General features: G+C 38.7%; 1 protein-coding gene across 6 annotated transcripts in view; it reads left to right on the forward strand.

The window, feature by feature from the left end:
• RABGAP1L (RAB GTPase activating protein 1 like) overlaps positions 1–19,000 on the forward strand; it is a 425,645-nt gene that overhangs the window by 40,724 nt on the left and 365,921 nt on the right. For 5 of the 6 annotated variants that reach the window (XM_037145558.2, XM_037145559.2, XM_037145560.2 and 2 more), the window contains 4 exons: positions 7,633–7,803; positions 9,266–9,458; positions 14,358–14,568; positions 16,238–16,412. In XM_037145558.2, the coding sequence (XP_037001453.2) occupies positions 7,666–7,803; positions 9,266–9,458; positions 14,358–14,568; positions 16,238–16,412 (717 nt within the window). In that variant the 5' untranslated portion in view covers positions 7,633–7,665. Of the gene's footprint in view, positions 1–7,632; positions 7,804–8,366; positions 8,500–9,265; positions 9,459–14,357; positions 14,569–16,237; positions 16,413–19,000 lie in introns of those variants that run through there. The other variant, XM_037145562.2, reaches the window with a different exon arrangement.

Consider the following 19,000-nt stretch of genomic DNA (forward strand, 5'->3'; position numbering starts at 1 on the left):
GGTGGGGGGAAATGGAGACAACTGTACTTGAATGACAATTAAAAAACACAGAAGATATCTTTTGTCATATTTTGAATATGTCATTTATTTATTTTTTAGAGAGAGGGGAAAATAGGGAGAAAGAGAGGCAGAGAAACATTTATGTGAGAGAGAGACATCAATTAGTTGCCTCTTGTATGTGCCCTGACCGGGAGTTGAACCAGTGACCTTTTGCTTTGTGGGGCCACGCCCCACCAACTGAGCCTTACTGGTCAGGGCTCTTTTATCGTAATTTGATTAACTTACCTCTGATTTTCTTTTTTACTTTCAAGAAAACCTGTTTGGTCTTTGGGCTTATCTCTACTCTTCGATAGGTTCGTAGTTCTGTAGTTTCAGTGTTGAGCAGTTGATCCTTTGTTTCTTTTTCAATTTCTTTTTTCATATTAGTCACTGGTGCTCAGTTAATTCCAATAGCCGGTCTTCTCTTCAGGGAAAACTGTTGACTAGTTTCAAGAAGTCCTCAAATATCTACCTCTGTATTTCATTTTAATTCTGTTTCAGAATAAGAGAAGATAGTATCATTTTGGATGATTGCCATTAGGCTGCATGAATGTTCTTTGACAGTGGATCATTTGTTTGGTAACTTAATTATTCATTCCTTCTTGCATGACTAATTTGTTTTAATATAAAATTTGTTTTTTTAAGGCTAGCTAAAAATGATCATTTTCATTACCTAGAATCTCACAATACTATCATGCAAGCATTTTATAAACTGGTCTCTTAAATAATTATATCTTTATTCATAGGGAAGCTTTACCTTTCTTTCCCTGTGAACAATGTCAGTAAGATTTGTATAGGGCGTTATAATTTTAAACACATTTAGTTCCTCTGGACAATGAAAATATGTGTTTATGTAACCATCTGTACACCAGTAGGTACAAATTGACAATAGATACAGAATTTAGCTTTGTCTGTTTGTCTACTCTGTTGTGTGTAATTGGTAAAAATAATCTGACCTGCCACAATTACAGTCACCTATAAATCTCACCATCCTAACACAGATTTTTAAATAAAATTTTTTTCTTTGTAACATTTTATTTTTATAATATAGGCATATATATTAGGTAGCAATAATTATCATGTGCCTACCATTTAAAATTTCTTTTTGTCCTTTGCTGGTTTCATATTTTGGTTCTAAAACATTTTCTACTGTCTTTTAAACCACCCTTTGACTCTGAGTACTACTTGTATTATCCTGTTTTTATTCCAGGAATTATTTGAAGTAAGTCACTCTACTTTTTCTTTCTTTCATCATACCCACTGTACTGTTTATCTGGGAAATTATTGTCAGCTTTTTAGACTCTCTCTTTTTCCTTCACCTAGATTTCTGCTCTCATACCTGCTGTATGAAGCTATGTTGGCATCGGCAACCTGTTAGAATAAAGCTTGTATGTCTTTTGCTAGAATATAATTATATTAGGACTCATTAGGCTTCATGTGACAGAATCTCAATTTAAACTAGCTTGTGCAAAAAGAACTTAGTGGAAGGGGTAGTTTTACAGAAGTAAGGGAACAGCAGAATTTGCTGTTCCCAAGACTGAGAATGGGAACAGATGGAGCTGGGCCATGGGAAGGACTCAAACAAAGTGCCGGGATTAAGTGAGACTGTCTCGCGTGTCTGCGTTTGGGGTTGATCGACGCCTCTCTCCCCACGCACTTGGCACTCTTCACATTCTTCAGATGGGGAAAAACATGGCCACTGACAGTTCTGGTTTCCATCTAAAAAGTTGCTGCTTAAGAGAGACACTGTCAGGATGGACCCTTTGTGATCTGTCCAGAAATCTTAGGAAATGGTTTGATTGGTCTAGTTTTGGTTCACTGTTTACCTTTCAGTCTGTTTGACCAAGATGTTGAGGTTTCTATCAAAGCCATGGTGTTCGCGTAGAGGGAAGCCTTATTCTCAGAAAAGAAAGTTTGGAGATTATTGGTGGACAAATAAAAATAGGTGGACAAATAAAAATAGGTGTCCACGAAAGCAGTATAAATTAATAAGATGCTTTGTGGCCTTTTCATAGGTAGGGCACACACACACACGAACTTGCATAGACACATATGTTGGTGTGGCTTTTGCCTGAGGACTAGAGTAGTCAGTGGATCAGTTAGTTAACAGAGGTCATGAGAGTTTTCTTCAGGACCAGCTTAGTTCCCCGAAGTACAGAAGGGTCATGGTTGGTAAATGCTGTTCTAAATTATTTGTGTCTGTTTTCTTATTGCAAATTAAGATCATTTCCTTTTTCTACTTTTGTAATGGGTCTGCTATAGTCATTCTAATCCTCATGGCTCATAGTTTTCCCAGCATACCAAATTTGACTTAAACACTCATTTTTTTTCAGTTTTCTATTTTAGTTCAAGAGCCACTTGAAAATGAATAGGTGCAAACACATAATGTAAAAGCAAGAATCAGAGTAACCACATTTGGCACAGAAAGAGATTGGACCACATGTACCACAATTTTGTCTTCTGAATGTGTTTGGTTATTTTGGGAGAAGAAAGCCTCCTGTTAGACTTTACTGAATGTTGTACTGTTCCTAGTATACATGAAATTACAGTTTTAGGCATCCAAGTGAGGTGCTAATTCAGATATATTGCTCATTTGACAAAAATGATACGGTATTGAAGTAGAATTAAAAGAGATTTCACTTGTTAAAATTGGTGCAGATGTGGGGGTGTTGAAGCCAAAAATTCTTAATTGAGTTTTTGGGTTCAGAGCAGGGGAGAAGGTGATGCACAGAAGAAACACATCAGATTTTCGGTAGCACTGATGAGTTTTCTGACCCTGATTCTCAGTATACCTTTAAAATGTCCTAAAAATAAAAATGTTTATGCCTAGATTATAGTTCCCAGTAGTTTTTATAACTGAAAAGACATAAAAATCCTTTTTCAGATTTTACATTCTAATTTTTAGGTTATAATAGGGCAGCTTTTTAACTAAATGCTTTTAATAGTAGTTTTGCTTTTGTGCAGTGCTCTGTTTTACTTGCTGAGTTGAAATGTACATAGTAGTCTTGAGTTCACAGAACAGCAAGCTCTGTATTTAAAAGACTTCTGCAAATCTAATATGAATGGAACAACTACTTATGTTTGTTAACACCCTAATTCAGAGTTAACTGATAGGTTATTTATCACTGAACTATGAAGAATGCTTTGGGGTAAGAGGCAGGTAAGTTTTGATGAGGAAAGGAGTGAAGAAGGTCTGGTATGCATAGTGACGTTGTGTTGACACAAATCCCAACCTTGGGTCTCAACAGATAAGTAGACTTTAAGAGACAGCATAATACAGTATAGGTCAGAGCATAACTCTGAAGTCAGACTATCTGGCTTGACTCCTGACTTTACGTTTGCTGTTTGTGAGAACTTTCAACCGATTGGTGTTTTTAAGAACATTTTGTTCCACACCTTTATTGAATATCTACTGTGTCCTATACCAGGCACGGAGTATTCCCTGGTAAACAAAGCAGAGTTGGGATTGGTGAGGGGACCTTATTTAGGCAGCCTTAGCATTGAAGTGGCCTCAGGCTTCTCTGCTGTCCTTTCCATATCTCATTTCTTACTACGTTAGCCATGCTCATTATGATCAAGCTATCATGACTGACTTCCTGTTCTTCAGTAAGCCTTTTCTCGCATCAAGTTCTTTCTCCCTAGTTTGCTCTGTGGCTTACTCATCTCCATAGTTCATTTTGAGGCTTACTCATTAAGCCCAAATGTCAGCTGGATCTGTATTGCCTCCTGCCTTCTCATCACCTTTGAACTTATTCCACTATGTGATCCTGATTTATTTTCTTCTGTATTACCTATCTCTTCTATAAGAATGTTAGCTTCACCACAGAACCAGAGAACATATTCACCAGTACATTCGATAAGGGATTAATATCCAAAATTTATGAAGAACTTAGCAAAACTCAGCACTGAAAAAACAGCGCAGACTTCTGGTCAAGATGGAGGCATAGGTAGATATGCTTTGCATCCTTGCACAACCACAGAAAGAATTATAACCACACATCAAAACAAATGACACCCAGAACTGTCAGAAAACTGATCTGTATGGAAGTTTGACAACCAAGGATTTAAAGAAGACACATTCATCCAGAGAAGTATGAGGGCAGAGATGCAGAGATGTGTGGAGAAGGGGCAACAGAGTGGGTGGTCCCACCTTACGTATGGTAGATAAACATTGGGAGGGTATGCCTTGGGAGCAAGTGATCTCAGCCTTAGGCAAGACCACATAATCCAGGGTTCCAGCACTGGGAAAATAAATACCCATAACTTCTGGCTGTAAAAACCAGTGGGAGTTGGGGTGGCAGACGAAACTGCTGGATTTTCAGGAGACTCTGCTTAAAGGGCCCTCACGGACTTAGATCCTATGCACACCCACCCCCTCTGGTATTCAGCCCCAGAGCATCAGCTAGAAGGGTGCCATCACATATGTCACACACATGTGTGGAGTTGGTGAAGTGACTGGAAATGGGGCAAAGTGCCAGGCACACTATCAGAAGCCAGGCAGTGGCATTGTCCCCTTTCTGAGCCCTCTTGCCACACAGAGCCACAAAGCAGGAAAGCAGGTTGCCCTTCCTAACAATTACCTAAGGCTCCACCCCGCATAATTTACAGGTGCCTTTTCTACAATAGGCCACACTAAGACAGGGAGTCATAGCAGGTCTTCCTAATACACAGAAACAAACGCAGGGAGGCTGGCAAATTGAGGAGACCAAGAAATATGGCCTAAATGAAAGAACAGAACAAAACCCCAGAAAAAGAACTACACAAAATGAAGATAACCTATCAGATGTAGAGTTCAAAACTCTGTAGTATGCTGGGAGGAGGGGGCAGAAGAGGACTAAATGGTAATGAAAAAAATACATAAAGAGTAACAACAACACAAAAGAATATTAGTTTTAGGAATACCAGGATTACATTGGTCTTACTCATCATTTAGTCTACAGTTCTCATTATAGTTTCTAGCACATAGTAGGGACTCACTGATTATTTGTTTGACGAGTGGATGAAAGCTGATGGCACTAAGAGTTAGTTATATGAAGGTGGCAGGCAAGAGCTAAGGCCCTAATGTGGTCCTGAAATGTCTGTGATTAAAGAGCTGAAGTGATAAAGTGATGGAGGCAAGGGTGTGTTGGGCCTTGCAAATTCTGTCAGGAAGTTTTGACTTCGTTTGAATTTTAGTGAAAAGACTGTAGTCTGCAGTTTTAATGTAATCCAGTGTATTTCAAAAATGTGTTCTCTGGCAGCTCTGTAAAGAGTAGATTAGGGAGGAGAAGGCTGGAGGAAGAAAACAGGTTTAGGAGACTTACGTAGATGAAAACATTGTTTGTATTAGTCTGGTACGTGTGGGGTTTATTTTAGAGGTGGGGCTGACCTGCTTGGATGGGAATGAAGAAGTAGAGATGAGTTGGGGATGAGATCCAGATTTCTTGTTTGAGCAACTTGGTAGAAGGCAGTGTTACTGAAATGGGAAATCTGAAGGAGGAACAAGTTTGAAGAAACCATTAGGAATTCCACTTGGGTCACATTTAAGTTACTGATAAGAATTCCAAATGGAAGTTATCAAGTAGAGAGTTAGATTCCAAGTCAGGAATTTAGTGGAGACATTTGGGTTGGGTTGGAATTGAAATTTGGGACACTGTAAGTGTATAGATGGTATTAAAATCCATGACAATGAGAGATAATAGAGTATGTGGCAAGGAATCAGAAAAAAGTCCAGGACCTGAACTTGGGGAATTTCTAACACGTAGGTGTTACGTATAGGAGTGGCAGCTGAAAAGGACCTGGACAAAGATTGGCCATACAAAGAACACCTGGAGTGTGTGGTGTCTTGGCAATCAAGGGTTCATGGGGCAGTCTTGAAGGGTCAGACATGGCTTCTAACACATGTGGCATTTTCAGAAACATATAACATAAAAAGTGAGAAAAATTTTGAGAGGATAGATGCATATGCTTGAAGGGTTTTAAAAAGGAAGGATATTGCCCTGGCTGGTGTGGCTCAGTGGATTGAGTGCAGGCTCTGAACCAAAGGGTTGCTGGTTTGATTCCCAGCCAGGGCACATGTGTGGGTTGTGGGCCAGGTCCCCAGTGAGGGCCACATGAGAGGCAACCATATATTGATGTTTCTGTCTCTTTCTTTCTCCCTCCCTTCTCTCTCTAAAAATAAATAAAATAAAACCTTTAAAAAAATTTAAAAAGGAAGGATATTAATATGCCTAACAAATAAATTAAATTATGGTTATCTTATTACACTAGTCTAGGAGTATAATTAGACTTTATTTTGATATTAATGGAAATTTTGATATTTGATAAAGTTAGGGATTAATTAATTTTTAAAACTGTAACGAAGCTGGATATATGTTTTTGTATATATATACACACACATATACACGTATATAATTTTTTTGTTGCCCAAGAGTAATGGTGTTAGTGTCACCTAATGGCAAAGTGAGATATTGCAGCCATATTCATATGCTGCAGTGAACAGGTACTGAGTTCGAAGGAGAGGAGGAACATTGCTAAGGGAATTTTAGATACGGATCAGCAGACCTCCAGAGTTGTAAGACCTCCTGGCCTGCTTATCCCAGCCCTCCCTCCCATTACTCCTTTGGTCACTGAGCGGATTGTGTATATATGGTCCTTTTATTGTCTTTTAGGTTTCCGTCAAGTATTTATTTCCCTTTCTGAGAGTCCTTTCCTACCACCTTACTTACAGTTGTCCCTACACACTTTACTGCTAAGGTACTCTTTGTCACATTATCCTCTTTTATTATCTCTGTGGCCTTCAGAGTGATTTGGAATTACCCTGTGTGTCTCATTGCTTGTTTTCTCGCTAGATCTCAGCTCTAGCAGGGGAGAGCTGGCACCTTGTCTGCCGGTTCGCTTGTGTAGCCCTGGTGCTGAGTGCAGTGTCTCTTATGTAGTATTCATGTTAATTGTGTCCATATGTGGAGTTTCTGTCGCATAGAGATCTACCCAGAAAACAGAATTACACTGTGTTCGATTACTGTAACATTGTTTGCTGTATGAACGTGATGTGAAAGCTTTGACCTTTCTTCCCCCATCAGGCTGATAAGTGGTAATGTGTCTGGAAAAGAAAAGATACATGGCTTAGGGTGTTAAATTGTGTATTAGTTAATTAACTTTAGTGACATAAAGATATTTTAAAGTACTATTACGTAGTCTTGAGGAGACATTTAGATTTAATTACAAAATAATTCAGCAAATATATCGTGTGTGTGTGAATTTATAGATACTTCTAGTATCATGCTTATTTATTTCTTCTTTATTAAATCGAACAAAAACAGTATTTCTAGGAGAAAAATAGAGTTAAACAGTAGAAACTCTGTTTAGTTGAGAGTTATGGGCAGGTTTGTGTTCGTTTTTCAGGGAACAGTATGGTTCTTTGAGTCTGGAAACTCAGGGTGAAGAGAGTACATTTCCATTATGTGGCCCAGTCTGAGAGGGTAGCTTCCCCAGTTTTGAGATAATTATTTGGTGAGCAGCATTATTGTTCACATGAATCATTTTTAATGGCAGAAGATTGATCAGTTCATGTTTTTATTGAGTTTTTTTTTAAATCACTGTGATTTTGACCAGGTGGATGTGGGAAGAGACGCTCGCAGAACTGAAATGGAGGTCAGAGCTTCATTACAGAAGGTTACTGGGTCATCGGATTCTGTGGCGACACTGAACAGTGAGGAATTTGTTTTGGTTCCTCAGCATGCAGATGATACCTCTACCAAAGATGAAGGGAAACCTGAACTGAAGGTAGTTCTTTTCTACAAATGGTACTATTTTAAATACTGGTTTTTTTAGTTAAGTGAAAGGAGATGTATAAAATCAAAAGGTTTTTCCTCAGGTACTGACTGAGAGAATAGAATCACTGTTTGATTCATCTAGAGGTTCGTATATTTTTGAAGTTTTTTTTTCCTTGTGGTTATTTATCTTTTAACCCGGAATTTAAAAAGAAGGAGTAGAAGGGGAGAAGAAAAGAATTGGGAATAGACTTACTGGTTAAATCTTACGTAAGTTTAACTTATTTGGATATTTTTATTTCTACTATTGCTAGGTTAAAGTTGATTATATAAATAGTTACGTTTTACTTTTACTACAGAGACTTTTCTTTATGGTTTTAAATCAGCTCGTAACATTCTAGTATGTGACTTAACAGTTGGCATGTCTAAATACTTTTTAAGTGTGTGTCTTATATTTCAGTTGAGTTTTTTATTTTTATTTTAAATATTAGGTTTATTTAAAACCAATATTTAAAATATTTTTATTTGGATGCCCCCTCTTTTTTTTCATTCTGTGTCACCTTTCCTCCCACCAAGAAAAGGAAGCAAAGAAACCTCGGTGTATGTGCATGACAACTGCATACCCACCTGGAAATAGGAATACAGAAATTAGTAAAAGTGCTACAAGTTTCTTCATGATTGTTATTCTGTTTAAACCATGGCATCAAAGGTATATTAGTACATAAATCTAATACAATTATATAAAAACCGATTAGTAAATACCCACTTTATATTATGTTGAAAATATATAGTTTTATTCAAATAATCAATGGTGTTATTTAAATGTCTATTTAAATAAGTAACTATTTAAATTCCTTTAAATATCGATATTTTATTACTAATATATTTAATTTAAGATTTTACTTAGGTTTTTTCTCTTATGTGTTTTTAAGAAGAACATGAGTTAACTTAAATGTAAGGGAATTAGCGATACTCCTCTTGGCAGCTAGCAAACGAAATTTATAAAGAAATCATAAATATGTTTATACTATGGTAAGAAATAGGACCTTTTAAATGATATTCACAATAGACACTTTATAGTTAAACTTACCTATTTTTCTCTCTAAAACACATGCAGTTAAGATTACTTGATTCTGGAGTGTGTTCCAAAAAATAAAAAGAAAAAAGGAAAGAAAAAAACAGGAAATCTGTATAAACAAGTTCTCGGATCAGATATAATTGGAAACTGCCCGAGGGGTTTTCTGAGGAACCCTTTTCTGAAACTAATGATCCTCTAATTCAGCTGCACTTATGATTCAAGATTATATATTATATCTAGTGAAATTAGGTACAACTGTATAAATTCTTGATATTCACGAACTCTATTTAAATGTAAATATTTGGATCATTTTAATTTCTTCCATAAGTGAACTATTTTCACTCAGCTCCAGAACCATAGTACGACTGAAACAGAAGTGTTTTGCTTTGTCTTGTAGATAGTTTCTAACGGTGACGAACAGTTGGAAAAGGCCATGGCAGAGATCTTGAGAGATTCTGAGAAGGGGCAGAGCAGCCTTCTTGCTGATCGTCAGAGCCCCAGTGATACTGCGGACCGTTCGTCTGGAGACGTTTCAGCCAGCCAGACAACTAAGCCGTCTCTTCAGTTGGTTTTGGATCCATCAAATACAGGTACTATATTGAACTCATATAAACCACGAGAAAAAAGAGTTAAAATCATAATGAAAAATTTAAAATCCTATTAGCTCTGTTTTTAAGATTAGGGCCGTCAGCCCCTCAGTGCTGGTTGAGAGCTCACACTTTGGTTCGTACGTTTCTGTCTGTTTCTCTACCGGTGCAGTCAGTCTCAGAGTTCTTTGAGAATGTCTGGGTCTTCATTTTACCCACCGTACTTGGCACATAGTAGGCCCTCAGTAAATACTTACTGAACAAATGAATAAATTCTTGGGTCTCAGAGAAGTGTACTGGACACAGTCTTTTATATGACGGGCCTTTTTACTCAGTTTGCCATCCATTGTTTTAAATTATAATTTGTAAAAATTCTAAGTAAAATACCATTATCAGTTCTATCAGTGTATTAAATAATTAGTCAATCATAAATGAGTATGATTTGTAGTAGGAATACCAGCTTATAAATCAAAATAGTTTTGGGTGAAGAAAAGCCAAATGAAACCAAATCCAACTCTGCTTCAGCTGTTTTAAACACTAGAGGTGTGGTTTTATTGGCTTTTGTAGTGTTTCTTTGTAAACTGTTCAGTTTTGCTCTTTTTCATGTCACCTTTTTCCTTAACTGACTGCCTTTGTGGATAAAAAGTAGTTAGCAGAAATTGAAAATTAAGGCTAGGTGACTAGCTCACGCCTGGTGGCAGAGAGAAAGACTGTTCTTTTACCCATTGAACGGAAGTTTTGAGTTTTGCTCTATTTGGACCAAAGAAAACATTTTCTGGTGGTCAGGGGGATGACAGGAACTGACAGGTGTAGGCCTTGGTTACAGTCAGAACCCTCATGAAGTCACTCTGACAGCGTAGAGGAGAGTGTCCTGATTGGCTTAGGGCCGCCTAGTCCGTTCTGAATGTTGGTGTGGGGGAAGGGTAGATAGACGCAGACCAAAGAGCTACACAGTAGGGCCATGATAGCCCGAACTTACACTGCAGACAAAAGTTCTTCCTAGTGGGTCAAATATTTAAATGTGAAAAATAAATCTGTAAGAGGAAAATATGGGAGAATATTTTTGTGGTTGTCAGGGAGGGAAAACCCAAATCAGAAAGGACATTGTGGTTATACTTTAACACATAAAAACTTTAATCTTCTGAATGGGAAAGGTACCTTAAGAAATATAGTTAAAAGACGCCAGGAGAAGACACTTGCACTGTGTTGGGGGTCCCCAAGAACACCCCCTGGTTTTGTGGTGATTCACTATAAAGACTCAGCATATAGTCATACTCATTGAGGAAAAGTATATATACATATATGTGTAAAATATATGTGTATGTGTAAATTAAAAATACAACATTGGAAACAAACCTTACAATTAATTTTTGTTAGTTATTGACTGAAGGAACATTAAAGATGATATGATTTATTGTGCTTTACTTTTTCTTGTGAGTTTCTTACATTCCTACCCCTCCCAAAAACCCAAAGCATACTGATACTAACATTTATATGATTGTTATTTTTTGGCTATAAGTAATAGATGGGAAGAAATACATTTTATATTCTAATGTAGCTCTAGTGGATTGTTGGAATCAGCTATCCTTTGCATTGGCTTAGATATTACGATTCTTATTCCTGAGCTTATTGGTTGGGCACTATGCTTTGGGTACCTTTTTTTGTTATCTCAACACCCGGTTACACTAAATACATTTTGAAAAATGTATCTTTTGCTGAAGATCTCTGTGGATAAGAATTTCCTTTGTTTTACATGTAAGTTTTTAGTATTCTTTTCTATAAAGAGAAAATACTAAAATGAATACTTTTTACTTTCAGTAAAAAGACATGCTGTACTATAGGCTGAATCTTTATGTCCTCCCCAAAGTCCATGTGTTGAGACCCTAACCCCATGGTGATGGAATTAGGAGATGGGGTCTTTGGAAGGTGATTAGGTTATGAGGGCAGAGCCCTCGTGATTGGGATTAGTGCCCTTATAAAAGAAAGCTAGCTTGTCTCTTTCTTCAAAATGCATCTAGATAGTTATTTTCTTTGAATACTTTACAGATGTTATTCTACTGTCTTTTTGTCTTCATAATTCCTGATGAGAAATCTGTAGTCTTTTGAATCACTCATTGTATCTCTATTTTAACATGATGTTTTTCTGTTTACTTTCAGTATTTTTTTCATTATTTTTGCTTTCAGCCTAATTTTGTGCAACATGGTTATGGGTAATGGGAAGAGTTGGAGGCTCGCTGACTGTGGGTTATAGGTGGGCATGGGGAGAGTGGCCTTTGCTGCATGCTGTGCTTAGAATTAAAGTGAGCAGTTTTTTTTGTTCTTTAAAGAAACTCGTTAATGGTGGGGTGGGGGGAGAATTTGGGGAAGCAATCATAGGATTGTTCATCAAAATAATAATTATTTTGAGGAAAAAAATTTCCATTAGAACACTTACATAGTTTATAGAAGCCAGCAAGCCAGGAAAGAACAAGGTAAGAAGTTTGACTTTTATTGTTACTGGTATGAGGTGTAACATCTTAACATTACTTTTGTTTAGGAAAGAAAGTTCTTGTTGAATTTTGTGCTGTGTAGGATCTTTACAGCTAAGAGAAGCTTTTAATTGGTTTTATATTATTTTTATCTGGTTTTAGCTTTATTTAATCCTCATTATTATTATTATTTTTCTTTTTTTTAAAATTATTTTTATTTATTTATTTTTTTATTGATTATGCTGTTACAGTTGTTCTATTCCCCCCTTTATTCCCCTTCACCCTACCCCCCCATCCCCACCATCACCCCCCTTTAGTTTATGACCATGTGTCTCAAGTCCTTTAGATTCTATATTTCCCATGCTATTCTTGCCCCCCCATCTATTTTCTATCTACTGTCTATGCTACTTATTTTCTGTACCTTCTCCCCCCTTCTCCTCCTCCCACTCCCCTGTTGCTAACCCTCCTTGAGATCTTCATTTCTATGTTTCCACTCCTGATCTAGCTGTCCTTTTAGTTTGCTTTCATTTTAGGTGTGGTTGTTAATAACTGTCAGTTTGTTGTCCTTTCACTGTTCATGTTTCTTTAACTTCTTTTTCTTAGATAAGTCCCTTTAACATTTCATATAATAAGGGCTTGGTGATGATGAACTCCTTGAATTTGATCTTATCTGAGAAGCACCTTATCTGTCCTTCCATTTTAAATGAAAGTTTTGCTGGATAGAGCAATCTTGGTTGTAGGTCTTTAGATTTCATGACTTGGAATACCTCTTTCCAGCCCCTTCTTGCCTGTAAGGTCTCTTTTGAGAAATCCAGCTGACAGTCTGATGGGGACTCCTTTGTAGGTGACTGTCCCCTTAGCTCTTGCTGCTTCTAGGATTCTCTCCTTCATTTTAATCTTGGCTAATGTAATTACGATGTGCCTTGGTGTGTTCCTTCTTGGGTCCAACTTCTTTGGGACTCTCTGAGCTTCCTGGATTTCCTGGAAGTCTATTTCCTTTGCCAGATTGGGGAAATTCTCCTTTATTATTTGTTCAAATAAGTTTTCCACTGGTGGCTGTGCCTTTCCCCCTTCTGGTACCCCTATAATTCGGATGTTGGAGCGTTTAAAGATGTCCTGGAGGTTCCTAAGACTCTCCTCATTTCTTTGAATTCTTGCTTCTTGACTCTTTTCTGTTTGGCCATTATTTGCTTTCTTCTGGTCCACTCCATTGATTTGAGTCCCAGTTTCCTTTTCATTGCTATTGGTGTCCTGTGCAATTCCATTCATTTCAATTAGTTTCGCCTTCATATATTTGTCTAATTTGTCGGTATAATCAACCAGTTCTGTGAGGATCCTGATCACCAATGTTTTAAACTGTGCGTCTGTGAGTTTTGCTATTTCTTCATCGCTTAGATTTATTGGCTCTGGGGCTCTGAGATCCTCCTGTGCCGTTCTTGGTCTGTTCCGGCCCTGTAAGTGAGAAGGGGCACCTTGGATTCCCAGGTCGCTGGGTTGTGACGCTGTATGTGGGGGCGTGGCCAGAGCGGGGAATTGGCGACACCCCCTCTGCTGTTTCTCACAGCTGGGTGCGGAGGAGCAGTGCCTTAGGTGGTTCACCAGGGCCGGGCCACTCAGAGTCGCTGGGTTATGACGCTGTATGTGGCGGTGGGGTCAGAGCAGGGAAATGGCTGCGCCCACCACCGCCGCTTGCCGTGGGGACCTGCCGGCCTGGTCCAACCGCCTACTCCCTCGCCTGTCCACCCGTGCACAAATGCGCGACCTCAGTCAACACGCAGCCCTGGGCCCGGCTGTCTCCCCCGCGGTCGCTCGCCTGGTTGCTCGCTGGGTCGCTCACTAGGTCTGACCCTGCGCCTGGATTCTGCAGGCCTGAGTCCGTCTGACCGAGTTTTCCTGTGCAACCCTGCTCCGCCAGCCGCTGGTTTCGCCCCTTACCGGTCAGGCTGAAGAATTTGTTGTTAACGGACTTCGGAAAAGTTCAATTTTCCGTGTTCTGGCTGTGTTTTTTGTTGCTAATATTTAGTTTTCTCTAATCTTGGTTGTGTGAGAAGGCACGGCACATCCACCTATGCCTCCATCTTGGCGGAAGTCCTAATCCTCATTATTTTTAGCCTAATTCAAACAGTTAGTGTAGGGTTTTCTCCTTATTGTTCTATGTCATTTGAACTCCATATTTTAATTTTTTTTAAATATAAAGCTTAGCATTTTTTTCTTTTTCTTTAGACAAGTTATAGTTAAGTAAGATAGTAGTTTGAGAGATGTGGATGTTTAAAATGGCTAATTCTAGAACTCTGAATTAAGGTGGAGGATAAATATTTAAAAAAATGAAAACAGAGACATAAATTTTCTTTGCAATTTTTCATTTGTTTTTGGGCAATAGGCAGAATTACACTGTGGAATTTTGCATTGACTTTTGAGCATTTTTTTTCTTCAGAAATTTCTGCACCCAGACCATCTTCTCCAAGTGGATTACCTGAAGAAGATAGTGTTTTATTTAACAAACTGACCTACTTAGGATGTATGAAGGTTTCTTCCCCACGGAATGAGGTGGAGGCTTTACGGGCAATGGCAACTATGAAATCTTCCAGTCAACACCCCTTTCCTGTTACTCTGTATGTGCCAAATGTTCCCGAAGGTTCTGTGAGGTGAGCTCTAATCTCCTTTCCCCTCTTCGACATTGTGCAGAGTTTAGATGGTGGTGATGATATTATATCATAAATCAGGCCTGGGACTTACTGTTAATTCATTTTTACTCTGTAGACATACAGCATGAACATGTTTAGGCTTAGATTGTGTTCCTTATTTGCAAGGGGCATTTGCAGAATTATGCTTAGAATATTATAAATGGAAATACAGCTGTAAATACCTGTAATTTCTGTTTCTCTATTCTGAAGGAGCATAAAAACCTGCCTTCACCTGGTCATGTAACACAGCAGTTCAAAAAACGGAAGTGAGCTCCAGGTTTTAAGCTCTTTGTATCATACTGGAAGGAAACAGAATGGCTTTCTCTGTTATGCTTAATCAGGAATAATATTTAATGTCATTTGGATCTTGAATTTCTTTGCATGTAAATCAGGTGTTACTCTCCCACATCCGACCCTCCAGTGACCCTCAGTCACACTGTGATTATAGTCTTTCCCCTCCCTGGGTCTTTTTTTCCTTCAGAGCACTTTGCCTTGCCTTGACATTATGTTTTATGCAGGGTGCGGCAAAAGTAGGGTTATAGTTGTGAGTAAGTGAAACAGTTTATTCTTATATTATTGTTTATTAATTATTGTATCATTTTCCATAGGAACAACTGTAAACCTACTTTTGCCCCACCCTGTATCTGTTTGCTTATTTGTTTCTTTTTCACTGCACATTAGCTCCATAGGAGCAGGTTGTTTGCATTTTTCCCTGCTGTAACTTTAGTGTCTAGAGAGGTATCTGGACCAGGTTTTCAGTAGGTATTTGCTGAATGAACAAATAAATGTACCAGCTCTGGGAAATTGGGTTGAATGTGTTCTGAACCTATGTTTTTCTCTGAAGGCTGATTTAATCTTTTCGTCTTTTTAAAACTTTTTTTGATTTGTCTCATTCTCTAAAGTTTAGAGTGTGAAAAAATGTTAGCTAAGTTCTGAGTGCCAAAATAATAGCAATATAAATGAAAAGATTTTGGTAAAAAGTGCTCCGAATGTTTCAAGAAATGGTTTTGTAGATACATTGTTTGTGCCATAGCTCTTAAAATGTCAAAATGCCATCAATTTCTAAATTTTTATTTTAAAAATAATTTCTTTTATGTATTGATTTTAGAGACAGAGGAAAGGCGGGGGGAGGGTTGAGAGAGAGAGACAGACAGACAGACAGAAACATCGATTTGTTGTTCCACTTATTTATCTATTCATTGGTTGCTTCTTGTATGTGCCCTGACTGGAGAACAAACCTGTAAAGTTGGCGTATCAGGACAATGTTCTAATCAACTGAGCTACCTGGCCAGGGCTCAAAATGCCTCTTAATGTTATCTACTTACTGTGCTAATAATAGAAAGCATAAAAATGAAGTAATTGTCAAAAGAATGTGAAGAATTTGTGTGTGTATATACATATACGTACATACACATAGCAAGTATATGTACATGTACATTATATATATCTACACACATATACACATATGTACCTATACATGTTAAGATAATTTGTTTTCTTGCATTATTAGTACTGGTTTATTTTGTGATTTTAAGATGATTATGTTTATATGTTATTGGCGTAGTAGAACTATTTGCCTTTGTTCTTTGATAGTTACTATTTTATTTCATTTTTCATCACTGCTCTGCAGAATCATAGACCAGGACAGCAATGGGGAGATAGCTTCTTTCCCTATCTACAAGGTGCTGTTCTGTGCACGTGGACATGATGGGACGACAGAGAGCAATTGCTTTGCATTCACAGAGAGTTCCCACGGTTCAGAAGAATTTCAGATACATGTTTTCACCTGTGAAATTAAAGAGGCAGTAAGTACAACATATTTGCAATTCGCCGTAGAGAAGAATTTGGGTAATGTTTTTGAGCTCCAGTCTCACTGTTACATAAATCTGTATGTATGACCATACACCAGATTTTATAAGTTTGGAGTTTATTTCTGAAGAAAAAGTTCATGTTTGTAATGACAAAGAACTGACTGCGGAAAGCCAGGTCCGATAACTGTGCACAAAGTGGTGTTGCAGGTAAGACTGTTAGCCTAACAGGTAGAGTAGGAAAGGCCACTTGACTGGTTTTCCTCCCACCCAGCTTAGTAGTCACTGCCCAGACTTAGAAAGGGGAAGCATTTTTGCATCTCTTTTGTTGTTTTTCACAAGCCTGTTGGTCCATGAGACTTCCAGAAGTGCCTCTGACAATACCTTTTCCTTTGTTAGGCGCCATGGTTGTATGTTGCTTGCACTTGAATATTTTACTAAGTTGATTTAGTAGAGCTCTGTGGTTCACGGGTGATTATTTGTTATTTGCATTCACGTAGAGGCTGGCTTGTGCTCTCTAGTGAACTAAACCAGTTAAACATACAAATGCTCACATACAGCAGGGGTGTCCATTTGAAGGCCTTCAAAGGGGCCAGAAAGTTCCTTTTAGCCATTCTTAAGTGGTGGTTTCTTTTAAGACTAGAGAGGTAGTTCAGAATCAAGTGGCTGTTAAATATGTGGGAACATTTCCCTCTTTTCTGCATCTGTTGAATCCTCCCCAAATTAGAAAGAAATCGCACTGTTTGAACCTCAGTCCTTAGGCTTCAATCGATGGCTGTGGATGAGCAAGGTCTCCAGTGTGTGTGCTTTGGGGAATACAAATGGTGAGCAGAAAAGGTCGAAAGCAGCAGTTACTCTCTTGGTTCTTACCGTGAAACATAAATAAATCATTGTACTAACAGGAGTTCCGAGAGCTTGTTTCAGGCCACAGCGTGAGAACTCTTAGAAACGCAGGTTTCTGGGCGTTTGATGCTAAGCATTAGGGCTCTGCCGGTCCTTGTCCCCTGAACACCAAAATGAACATGCGCAGACACACGTCATTCAGGTTGCTGTCACAGGAGTTCTCTGCCAGAACCCGTGCCCATGTGAGAAGTAGTTCCGAATCTCCTTCATCCCAACGTTTATGTGCACACCCTGACTATGTGGCCAACCAGGTGATAGGAGAGTGAATGAGTTCCAGTGTGCCTGTCACACAGGAGGCAGCGACTGTGAACAGTGGGAAAGAATTTGTGTGTTTGTGAATGAGGGGGTCTGTTTCTTGTCCTTACAACCCCACTACAGAAGTGGGGAAGCAGATGTGCTGGCCTTTCACGTTGGCAGCTGGCATTTAGCATGCCTGCGTGGTTTCCGGAAAATTGACACTCAACAGAAAGGAAGTGAACTTAGAAGAGGTGGAGACCTGCTGCCCGGGGAGGCAGAAACGCTGCGGCAGAAGCAAGTGGAAGGGACCCGGCTGCAAGCATTCTTCGTGACTGTGATGGTACGGCACTCTCTGGGGATTGTGGTGTCCACTTGTTTGTGGGTGGGGACATCATCGTCATTTGTAAGAGCTTTACCAGGGGGGAAGCGGTGGGCAAAACTGGGGGATTCTTGGCGTTACCATTTTGGATGTGGTATTAAATAGTACTAACCAGATTTCTAGAGAGGATACTTGGTACTCTGCAGGTTGTGAAAAAGTGATGTCCATATATATATTTTATTGATGTTCAAGTATTGCTATTACTATTATTTTTTAGAGTTCATTTTTCAAAGTGTTACGTTATGGGACATTGGTGGTAAAATTCGTTGTTTGAAGGGGAAATACATGATAATTGTCCTTAAACTTTATTACAATAAGTCATTTCTAAATGAAAATAGCCTAGTATAAGTATAGAGCTTATGCCAGGCACTGTGCTAAACATTTACTCAGTACGCATCACATCTCTATGACATAGGTAGTGTGTATGTAAACTAGTGATCTCATGCTGCTCTTGCCTGGAGCTGGCCTGCTTTATGCCTGTTGTTCAGGTGTATCATTAATGGCACTCCATTTTATTCCCAGAAGTGCTCTGGTTTGGCTGAGAAGTTGTGTGGTTACCCTTCATTTATCTCAAGGCTAAGAGAACAGACGATGGAGCTAGGTTTCCAGTGGAAGTCTCTGACTCTGAAGCCCCATATAATTTTCAGTAACAGGCAAATGTGGGTTCCTGTCTTTCAGTTATGCTTTATAAAGGGCTTGATTGGTCACAGAGCTTGTATCCCACCTGCCTTTGGGTTTCACCCATACCTTTTAGAGATGTCCAGCATCTTCCTCTCCCCTCAAAACATAATTACCCTTTGGTTAATCTGAAGTCTTTTCCTTGCATCTACCAGTTGTCTGGTTAATTGATTCCCAGAAGTTTCTTGTGCTGTGGTAAAGGGATAACGTTAGTCTTTAGTATGTGGGCCCCTCTTGATGGCCACAAAGCATTGGCAAAGGCAGCTCAGGAGCAGGTGACAGACATCTTATTGCTTACATATGTACTGTGTAGTGGTGCCGCTTATTAATTTGTCTCCCTTGTTTTCAGAGTCCCTGGATAAGACATGAAGAAATCCATTACAGACAA

Source organism: Artibeus jamaicensis, unplaced genomic scaffold (genome assembly GCF_021234435.1).
Source record: "Artibeus jamaicensis isolate MK-2021 breed Jamaican fruit bat unplaced genomic scaffold, CSHL_Jam_final contig_327, whole genome shotgun sequence".
NCBI classification, from domain to species: Eukaryota; Metazoa; Chordata; class Mammalia; order Chiroptera; family Phyllostomidae; genus Artibeus; species Artibeus jamaicensis.